The following is a 10,991-nucleotide window of genomic DNA, read 5'->3' as shown; positions in this document are numbered from 1 at the left end:
GCTACATCTGTTTTTTTTTTGTGTGTGGCTACATCAGTAAATAAATCTAATGGATAAAAGGCAACAAATCTAAAAAATAAATTAAAGGTCAAATTCAGTATATGAGGCTATTTTTTTCACAGCTTTAGAGTTTATGCAGTATTCACCTGTGTCCAAGTCTATGGTCCAAGTAGGATTTTATGTGGGACGTGAAGACATTAAAATTAGTTTTTTGTGATGCGCATATGGGGTATATATGGGGATATGGGGTTTTACTAATAAGAACGTCAGTTTCATGACCTGAGTTGAATATCTAACTTTATGTGTAAAAGATGGTTAAGGCCGTACCAAAAATTTGGACTAAAATGCACAGTCCTAAAACGAAATATGGGTTTCATCTGTGTTGTGACAGAAGGAACAAAGTCAGCATTTAACCTATATTTTACAATGACTGAGTTAACAGGGTAACTTCTTGCACCTCATTTGAACCAAAGATAAATCCTGGGGTCTTATTGTGCCTCTACAGTACATCCGTGAATTGACCCAGTAAACGCAACAATTTCCTGTGGTGTGTTGTAATTTCCTTTTTCTAACCGCTGGTTCGCTCGTTTCTCAACACCGCTTGACCCGTTGAAGCCATTGAATACAATGGCGATTGTAAAACACCGCCCATCTGGTTGATAATGTGAAATAAACCGAATTTGTCGTTGTTGTTAGTCCAGGTAGACGCATCGTATCGTTTTAGATTTTAATGTTTTGTTGTTTTTAATGAAACTATAAGAGTGAATTCGCATCAAGGCTCTGCAGAGGACAGAGAAACTGCAGAAATGACTCGCAGACTTTGAACGGAGGTCCTCTCTTTGGTTTTACGCTGCATATTTAGTATATTTAGTATATGTAGCTGCAGACATGAAGATCACAGACAGTGTGTTTCGGAGTTTCAGAGTCGCCAGGACATATAGAGAAAATTCACAGAAAGTCAACTGTGTGGACTACAGCCCGAATGGCGAAAGTGCAATATCAAGCAGCGACGACGACTGCATTGTGTTATATGACATCCGGGAGGGAAAGTAAGGGCCCAGTATATTCTGTGAAGAAACAAGTGGTTACTGTGTAATTCACTTCATGACTTAGCTCAAACTGGAATGCGTTAACAACATATGCAAATAATATTAAATTTCCACATGTTTGACATCCGCTGTTTCAATATAAGATGGCCATGTGAATGTGTGGGTGATGATAAATAGGATGTGTGTTACCTGTGCTCTCAGGTGATCAAATGACTGACAGATATGAATATTGTCCTCTCTCAGACCCGAACGGACTCTGTTCAGCAAGAAGTATGGAGTGGACCTCATCCGCTACACTCATGGAGACACACAGACAGTCGTCTACAGCTCCAACAAACTAGATGGTAATAACTCAGTACTGACTGTCAGCCGGTGGCACAAAGCACCAAATAACAACATGATGGGAAATAGACTCACAAATACAGGGTGTTTTAGTTTTGGAAAATGAAATGGTTTTATGTCTTGTAGATACCATACGATACCTGTCTCTGACTGACAACAAGTACATTCGGTATTTCCCCGGTCACACTGCAAGGTGAGTACACCTGGACCAATGTGCATCCAAAGGAACAATAGAAATGTAGTGTTGTGTACACAATAGTGTGAAGGTAAGGTTTGTGCTTAGGCACTTGTTTACTGGAGAGCTGTTTAGGCCTTGTGGCTGTGATCACATCAAACCAAGAAACTACAACTTGCATTTTAATAAATGGAATTCTGTCAAAATCATCACAAACCTGACATTTTTATAATATAATATCTACATCTTTGAAGTTAGGTACTTGTTCTAATCCATCTGTTATTCATACCTTGTCTTATCCTAATATGCTGAGAAAAAATATGTTTGCATTTACACTCAAATGTTTTACAAAGACACAAAGAAAGCTGTATTCATAAAATCTATTCCTGATCAGCATGTTTACCTCTGTCATAGCATGTAGCTTCCCAGTTTCACTTTGGGTTATCTGGTCTTTTGTTGTTGTCTCTTACTTCCTCTAAATTCACTGTCCATCACATCATGGTTTCAGGGTTATTGCTCTCTCCATGTCACCAGTGGATGATACGTTTATCTCAGGCTCGTTGGACAAGACGATCCGAATCTGGGACCTGCGCTCTCCAAACTGTCAAGTGAGTAATCTGTGAACAGGCTGGATAATGACACTTCCTCTGCTCTCTGTAGGCAGTTAATTAAATGTGTAATTACACCTACTGCTATAGCTGTTGGTTACACATCAAGGTACTGTGTATCAATAGCATGCAAATCCCCTTTTAATAAGAATTTGTCCTGTGACCACTGGGTGTCCCCAGACCTGCCTTAGGAACCATATAGATCGGCCCTCTCAGATGGACCAACACACGGTAGCTAGAGCACAGTATTGTAAAATATTATTAATGAACATGGACTAAATGGAAGGGGAGACAATATGAACAATGTATGACACAAACACAAGTCTTTATTAAGGAAGGGTGAAATATGGTGTTAATCCAAACTTCCTGTTGTTACTTCTCACTCCTTTTGTTTGCTGTTATTTGTGTGTTTGTGTTTCAGGGTTTGACTAATCCACTGGGGAAACCTGTATGTTCCTTTGACCCTGATGGGCTGATATTTGCTGCAGGGGTGGAATCACAGGCCATTAAATTGTATGACCTTCGCGCTTTTGACAAGGTGAAATACAAATTCAGTGTGTTAACGGTTTGTGTTTTTGCCTGTATGCATGAGTGCGGGAGTCGTTTGTACTGCTGCTTTTACACTGTATTCATCACATGTTTATTTCCCTGTTAAAAGGGTCCGTTTGCCTCCTTTGAGACGAGGTTTAATCGTGTCTGTGACTGGACTGGACTCAAATTCAGTAACGATGGGAAACAGATTCTCATCTCTACAAATGGAGGGATGATCCGTGTCCTTAATGCTTTCAATGGATCCGTGCTGCACACTTTTTCTGTAAGAGAAATACAGTAATTAAATCACTTTGCCACAACGCTAATGGAATGCATCTCTTTGTATATCAGTCCAATTAGGTTTAAGTAGCTGAAAGTCCCTGTCTTTGCTCACTTAAAGGGCTACAACAACAGTAGAGGCATCTCCCTGGAGGCCTGCTTCACTCCCGACTCACAGTTTGTCATGATTGGTAAAATACCACAGCTTTATATATTTTATAGTTGGGTATCCATCCTGTAAGATCTCTGTTCTGACTGTGTTTAACTGTGTTTTGCTGTGCAGGCTCAGAGGACGGGAGAGTCCATGTCTGGAGCACGGAGAGTGGGATGAAGGTGGCCGTGCTGGACGGGAAACACCCAGGACCCATCAACACTCTGCAGTTTAACCCCAGATACATGACGTTTGCCAGCGCCTGCACTAACATGGTGAGACAATCAAACACACTAAATCAACTGTTGCAGGACAAGCTGCTGTGGGTAGAGTGCTCATTTTTACTTTATTCTCCTGTTCTCTTAACAGGCCTTTTGGCTCCCGTGTGTGGATGACTTATAGTAGGATTGAGTCCTCGTATAACACGTTACCGTCAGGCGGTGATGCAGGGATACATTCATGTGTCGGACTGCCTTTTTGTGGCCTGATAAGAACCTCATGACTTCATGTTTAATGTTAAACGTTTTACCAACAGTATTTTTAAACTTGGAAGGGTTGCTACTGCTATGACAGAACAAAATACCTCCCATAAAAGGACATTTTTTTACACAGTTCAGTGTAATATTTTAACCCCATACCTTGAGACTTCAAATATAATTAACAGATTAATCATCAGTGTTTTTATTGTATAAATATTTGATAATAAACTGTTAAGAAAAGTATCACTGTTCCTTTTTTGCCATCCTTTCTTTTTCTTGTCCATTATCTACATCTTGATATATGGTTATGCAGTTTTTTTATTTATTTTTTATTTTTTATTAATCAGTAAACTTTGCTTTGGTCTGTAAAATATCAGAGAATTGTGAAAGCCCAAGGTGTCCTCTTGCAGTTGATGATTTTATTCGACTGATGGTCCAGAATCCAAACAGAATATAAAAAAGACCAATATTGATAAGATTCCACAATCTGTTCTTTGTACATGAACAATCACAAGATTAGATCATTACAAGATCATAACTGGTTTATAGAACAGTAACACGATCACTTAACAGATGCAGACAGAAGTTCAGTCAGTCAGTAAACCAATCTGTGAAGACACATGCAAGTGTGAGAGAAACACAGGCAGATGTCATCATTTTGATGAATGGGTGTTTTTCTTTTTCTTGTTTTGTTCACATAAAGTCTGTCTTGCTGAAAGTAGAACGGGGGGGGGGGGGGGCTCTCTTGAATAATGTATAGATGCTTGGGTTATGTACTCACCACTGAGTGAATAATGGATGATCCCATCACAGGTAACCTCACAGGTACACACTTATCTTTCTCTCACCAACCTCTGTGTGTGTGTGTGTGTGTGTGTGTGTGTGTGTGTGTGTGTGTGTGTGTGCGCACGTGTATTAGGGAGAGATGGAGGAAGACGTTCTGATAGTTTAAGCATTTGTTGCACTGACTCTTACAAGCTTTCCACGCTCCTGACTCTGTTAGTGTTTTTGTCAGTGGTCAGTGCTGCATGTGCTCCTCCAGTGTACACACCTGACGTTTGGAGCTCTTCAACTTACACTTTGGGATGAGCAGTGTGAAGGTGTTGCCTAAGGTATCTTCCTCATTCTTGTCTTTTCATCAGCTTTTAACGCCAACCTTGTCCGTCAAAATGCACATGATGTACTGAGCACAAATACCTGAAAGACCCCGTTCTTGGTCCAGGTAACGATGTTGAAATGTAGCGGTCAGATTCTTGCTTGGTGTCACGTTTCAGTGACCAGATGGCTGGAATTTGAGATCATGCTAGTTGCGTCCGCTGTGGCCACTCTATGTGAATGAGTGATAAAATGTCATTACATGTGGCACACTGGCAGCATCTGAAAATACTGTACTGATCTCATGAGCAGTGGATTTGTACACAGCCCGGTGTACCTCTCACACACATTGCACTGCAGAACAGGACAGTGTGTGACCTGGGAGACGCACCCCCACCAAGGCTTTTTTTTTTTTTTTTTTTTTAAAGTTGTGGTCATTGATACGCAAAGAGTTTTAGATCAGTGGTTAGGGTGGCATATCCACTGACAGGCACGTTATTGCTCGTCAGCCACAGTTCCGCAGATTGTATTTCAAGTGTTAGGAATCTCCCGAGTCACCCTCGAGGCGTTTATGTCACTGGTGCGCGTGGGTCCATCTGTCTGTCCATCAGTGGAGAGGCAGCCTACCTGCTGAGCAAGAAGAGCGAGGACACGGAGACCTGGACCTGGTCCTTCTTGCATGAGAGGAGTGTGAAGCGGTGAAAACTGACTGCCAAAAGATGTCACACCAAACTGGAATTAATGGTGAGTTCTTTACTTTTTTTTGTAAATATTCTTAAAGCAAAAACTGTATTAGTCTAGTATCTCCAAATTGTTTCCACATGCAGTTTTGGTGCTTTTTAAAAAAAAAAAAATCTTTTTGATCACCTTTGATCAATGCCATTGCAAATAATGCATCATCATAATCGCACTCATCATAATGTTTTTCCCCAGAAAAGGCAGTTTAAGCTCATCCTGATGTGGTCACTTAACTTCACCTACTTCATTTACCTGCTGTGGATATAAATAATCATGGACTGTAAAAGCCACACATCTTTGACATTATAAGCCTGTATACAATGATTCACAGTAAAAAAAAATGTCTGTGTTTCTATGTTGTGATACCAGTAATTGTGATATTTAGGACCTACAGGCATTTATGGGTAGTTTAAGAGCTACGTATATACGTGTGTTATGGCATTTGGTAATTGGAGCGTAGGGGGACAGGTTGGCGGAAGCATACCTCTCTCACCTTTCTCACTTGATCTTCCATCATTTATGAGACCGCCGTGTTTGGTAACCATGGTGAGAGAGAAGGAGGGGGTTCAACAAAGAGCTAAATCTAGGTTTCGGTACCAAACTAACCTTGCGGGGTTTGAAAACTGGTGAATGGTGAGGTGTATCCGTAACTCTCCGATTTCTCAGCGATTATTTCATTTACTTATCCCCATCTGAGGCACGTTAGGTGATAGCGTGAGTATCTGGCAGTGGATCAAATTTTCTCCCTGAAGTGGAGTCTCAGGTTCTTACTTACCCAACTCTGTCTCACTTGCTTTCAACCCCCCATCCTCAGTTTTGACTTGTCTGCCTTATATCTGATTACTTCAGCAACATCTGAGCTGAAAGAGTTTCTGGCCCGAGCGAGGGGAGGTGCCATCAGAATAATGAAGATTGTCATCAGAAATGGTAAACATGTATCTCATATTCAAAAGGATCATTAAGCTTTTGACTGACTCATTCTAAATCCTGAGGTGAGTTTACTGATGGACATTTTGTCTGCAGAGGAGTTGGTGCTCGATTCATACAGAGAGCCTGCACACAGCTGGGACAAAGACTATGATCACTCCCTGCTTCCTCTGCTCACGCCTCAGGAGCCGTGCTACATCCTCTATCGTCTGGATTCCCAGAATGCACAGGGATATGAGTGGATCTTCATCGCCTGGTCACCTGACCAATCACCAGTATGTCTGGAGATCCACATCATGACTGTCTCAAATTTAGTCATTTCAAAGCACTGAAAACGATATTGTAAACTAAGGTTTAAGGCTAAAACTAGATGTCCAAAAACACATTTATTAACTGAAATAAGATTATAAGTAAGACCCAGTTAAATAACTTTAAATGAAATTTTGTGTTTGTGAAACTATAATTACACAATAAGGAACATTTTTAAATTATTGTTTTATATGTAGACAAAACCAAAACAAACACAGCTTCAGGATTAGGCTGTGGGTATTATTACTGAGCACAAAGTTTTAAAAAAAGAGTTCATTATATATTTTTTAATGTGTTTCTTATGAGGAAATGTGTACCCTGAAGTTCTGTTGGGTACTCTGCGTCAGAAGAAAAAGCAAAAAAATCATCATATATTGTTTACTTCTTTTTCTTTTTTCTTTGGATGCTCTAATGAAAGCCTCACGCTGCAACAAATTTGCCAGCCCACTGACTGAAACAGAAATTAAACCAAATGATCAACATATGAGGTGATTCCTTTGCTATTTCTTGACTTTGTTTTGGGGTAAATTAAGACATTGTTTACATGGTATTACACCGAACCTGTTTTAAATTAAAATTACTACTAAATACACAATAATCACATCAGAAATTAAATAAAAGCTACTCAACAAAACATGTACAATAGAATAGGCCTCTTTATAAGAGTGTACAATCAATCAGTCGCTCATTTATAAACTACCAAAGCCACACTCAAACCAACACACAAAAATGCTAAAAACCAAAATAAAAACGGATGACCATAAAAATCCAAAGTAATGAACATCATATAATAACCATGTTTGAAGCTCTTTATGTCCTGTGTGTGGTGCCACCCTCTAGGTGAGGCAAAAGATGATGTACGCAGCAACTCGTGCCACACTGAAGAAAGAGTTTGGAGGAGGTCATATCAAAGACGAAATGTTTGGCACAGTCGAGGTGAGTAAAATCTTCCGGTATGAAAACTGTTCTGTGAATTTTCTTTCTGTTCATTAAATACCTTACTGTTGGTGTCTCTCTGTTTGCAGGAGGACCTGTGCTTCCAGGGTTACCTGCGACACATGTCCTCCTGCTCCTCTCCGGCTCCTCTCACAGCAGCCGAGCAGGAATTACAACGAATTAAAGTCACGGAGGTCAAGTCTAAACAACATCAACTGTCTTAATACGCATGCTTAATATGTTATGTATGTCATGTGTACTCACCCTGTCTGCTTCTACATTTTTCCCACAGGATAAAGTTGTATGGGTGTGTAGAATTTCCTCCTTATACAAATTCAAGTGTGCGTGCATGAAGACGAGAGAGGAGAACAGATTTTAAAACTGTCTCTTACGCCCACAGGATGAACGTAGACGAATTGGGACTCCAACCGCACGAGCGAGGGTTTGTTCGCTCCTTTGCATGGACATACATTTTTTTGCTCAAGTAGTTATATTGTTTTATGTTAAGAGAAGTCAGAAAAGATTTTTGAAAATTCTTTTTTCAATCCTGCAGGTTACAATGGAGTTTGGCTTAGACAAAAGGGCACAGACTCTTCAGGGTCTTGCATTCCCGTTACAAGAAGAGGCCAAACAAGCTCTGCAGCAACTCAAGCAGAAGCGCATCAACTACATACAGCTGGTGAGCCCTTACAGAAGTGTAAAAAAAAAAAAAAAAAATACATGCTGCAAGGATCTATTTTTGAAACAAACTATGTAGCAGTGTTTGTCAGTGAAATGCAGTGAAATTGGCTGTGCATGACTTGACCCCTGAACAAAGCTTGTTTGTATACGTTGTGTCGCAGAGGCTGGATGTAGAGAAAGAGACCATTGAGCTGGTTCACACCAAACCTACAGCGACCCACGAGCTTCCCTACAGGATCCCCACAGACACACCCAGATACCACTTCTTCATCTTCAAACATTCCCACCAGGGCCAGCTGCAGGAGGCGCTGGGTCAGTACTCAGTCTCACTGTAGGTGTGAGTGCAGAGGTGGCCTAAGGCAGAGATGGAAAGTAACATCAAATTCTCTGCTTATCAAGTATCATTTGGAGATATTAAGTTCTGTCATTTTGCTCCTTATTTTCAAGAGACTGGAGGGAGATCCATGTGAATTTTATAGGAATTATTATACCAAGTTATTATATCAAAAGTCTAATTTGTTTTATTTTCATTAAAACATTTCTCAGTAAAAGAGATTTTAATCCCAGCGAGGTTCTTTCTTGACTAAATGCAGTAATACAGCAATGAACTTGCAATGTCTACTTCCTAGAGACTCCCATTACCTCACTTGCTTGTTATGTGAGGTCCCAACCCTGAGCTTGAAGCTGCACTAATCAGTAATTTTATATTAACAATGGACCAAATGTCTATGAGTCATGAGAAAGAGTTCACTCTCAATGCGATGCTCCCCTCATCTCTACAGAGTGTTTTAGTGTCTTTCAGCTTATTGTTTCTCTCTAAAAATTCCACTGTACGCTCCCTGCCCCACACCAAACAGCAGACACAGACAGAGTTAGCAATTGCCTGGTGAACATTTAGTAGCTTTAAGCATCAGATGTTGCCCTCAAGAGAGCATAGAGAGCTAAAAAAGGAAAGTAAATGTTGGTCTTACATTCCTCACATTCAGAAATTACTGGAAATTAATAGTGTGTAAATGGGCGACTGTTTGTTAGCATGTTAGCTGTTAACAACTTCAACAGATGATGAAATGCCAATGTTGTGTTTCCAGATTGTTCCACTGGCCCAAGTGGCCAAAAACAAATTAATAGCAACTTTCAGACACTAAGTTCTCCCGTTTCATATGTAGTTACTCGCATTGGTTTTAAAACAGCTCCTGTTGGGCAGTTTTCAATTCAAACCCTCATGCCTAATTGATTGATCTCAAATACTGTTGACTGTATGTGAGCCAGGCTCCTGGTTCTGTGCTTCTGCGCTTTAACAGCAGAAATGAAAGTTATAAACTGACCCAGTGAAGCAGCAAATATTATCTGCTCAACTGACGACTTCATGCCTCTTCCAGTGTTCATATATTCAATGCCTGGGTACACCTGTAGTATCAAGGAAAGGATGTTGTACTCCAGCTGTAAGAACAGGCTACTGGATGAGGTGGAGAGAGACTACCAGCTGGAGGTCACCAAAAAGGTACAGGTCAATAAAATCGCCCACAGCATGACCGAATGACCAACACACAAAGTCACCATAATTTACCTATGAACTGTCGAAGATTATAGATTATGACCATTAGGAATCATGATATTGAAAAGAGTGATTCATCTGTGTACACACTTTATATGTGTCTGTATTACTGTGTGCGTGTGTGTGTGTGTGTGTGTGTGTGTGTGTGTGTGTGTGTGTGTGTGTGTGTGTGTGCATAGATGGAGATAGACAGCGGTGATGGCCTGACAGAAGACTTCCTGTACGAGGAGGTCCACCCGATGGAGCACACCTTAAAGCAGGCCTTTGCCAAGCCGCGTGGACCAGGAGGCAAGAGGGGCAACAAACGCCTCATCAAGGGTGCGGGGGAGAACGGGGAAGAAAGTTAGACGCTATACACACACATGTTCAAGCACACAAGCAAACCCACCCGATATCTATGAATTGACTTGTTATTTGACTGTTTAGCTTCTAGCCACTCCTTCTTCATTTTTACTCAAGAACATATATTTCACACTGAAGATAAAGAAAAACTAGATCCATCATAAAGCAGAATTCATTCATATGTTATCCTGTGGTGATATAAATGGGAGCATTTTAAAGTGATAGCTGAGATACTAAATTCTCATCAAAATACCGTCCAGGAGCTGCTTTGTCAACACTGAGTTAGAATTGAACACAGTTGATGGCTGACTGATATATTTCAGTTCATCAAAAATAAAACTAAATATCAGTCCACATGAAAAAGTGTCAATACTTTGAGGGATAAAAATCTACAGTCTTGTTTATCTTCTTAAACCTTGTCGATCCAAAAGTGTATCAGTCATTTCAAACTCCTGCTGTGCAGCCAAACTTTGTTCAGATCCACAGAAGTTTGTTTTAATTTCTGGTTTTGATCCAACTGTTTCCAAAGATACTAAATATGTCAGGTGAAATTTGAGAGAACTGTGTATAAAAGGATGCACACAAAATCTTGAACATGTCTATTTGACGTAATGGCACACCCATAAAAACATGGAGTCTTAGATTTGACAGTGTCAGTCTGTGAACATTAATAAGGCTTCAATAAAAGAATTTGAACAAGCTGATACATTATATCTACGATGATGACGATGGTGATGATGCTTTTTATTTTCTGAATTTACTTACATTTGCCAATTTCATTCAAAGTTGACGAC

At 40.2% G+C, this 10,991-nt stretch overlaps 2 protein-coding genes across 3 annotated transcripts; both read left to right on the top strand.

Moving 5' to 3' along the window:
• The first annotated feature begins 626 nt into the window (after positions 1-626).
• On the top strand, positions 627-3,857 carry LOC111222862 (WD repeat-containing protein 82-like). The gene is made up of 9 exons (XM_022746747.1): positions 627-1,049; positions 1,293-1,393; positions 1,518-1,584; positions 2,075-2,174; positions 2,596-2,712; positions 2,833-2,988; positions 3,106-3,175; positions 3,268-3,410; positions 3,505-3,857. The coding sequence occupies exons 1-9, from the start codon at positions 889-891 to the stop codon at positions 3,535-3,537; spliced, it is 948 nt and encodes a 315-aa protein (XP_022602468.1). The 5' UTR covers positions 627-888; the 3' UTR covers positions 3,538-3,857.
• Positions 3,858-5,383: 1,526 nt separating this feature from the next.
• On the top strand, positions 5,384-10,360 carry LOC111222861 (twinfilin-2-like). 2 transcript variants are annotated; one of them, XM_022746746.1, is made up of 9 exons: positions 5,384-5,453; positions 6,297-6,374; positions 6,471-6,649; positions 7,524-7,619; positions 7,709-7,813; positions 8,173-8,298; positions 8,462-8,612; positions 9,680-9,801; positions 10,035-10,360. In XM_022746746.1, exons 1-9 carry the CDS (start codon positions 5,429-5,431, stop codon positions 10,200-10,202), a joined length of 1,050 nt encoding a protein of 349 aa, XP_022602467.1. In that variant the 5' UTR covers positions 5,384-5,428; the 3' UTR covers positions 10,203-10,360. The 2 variants fall into 2 exon arrangements, with proteins under 2 accessions (XP_022602467.1, XP_022602466.1); XM_022746745.1 differs by having other exon boundaries at positions 7,709-7,827; positions 8,166-8,298.
• Positions 10,361-10,991: the final 631 nt, after the last annotated feature.

The sequence above is a fragment of the Seriola dumerili genome, unplaced genomic scaffold (genome assembly GCF_002260705.1).
Source record: "Seriola dumerili isolate Sdu_G_001 unplaced genomic scaffold, Sdu_1.0 BDQW01000109.1, whole genome shotgun sequence".
Classification (NCBI taxonomy): Eukaryota; Metazoa; Chordata; class Actinopteri; order Carangiformes; family Carangidae; genus Seriola; species Seriola dumerili.
The sequence above is the reverse complement of the archived record's forward strand: the minus strand, read 5'-3'. Positions and strand labels throughout refer to the sequence as shown.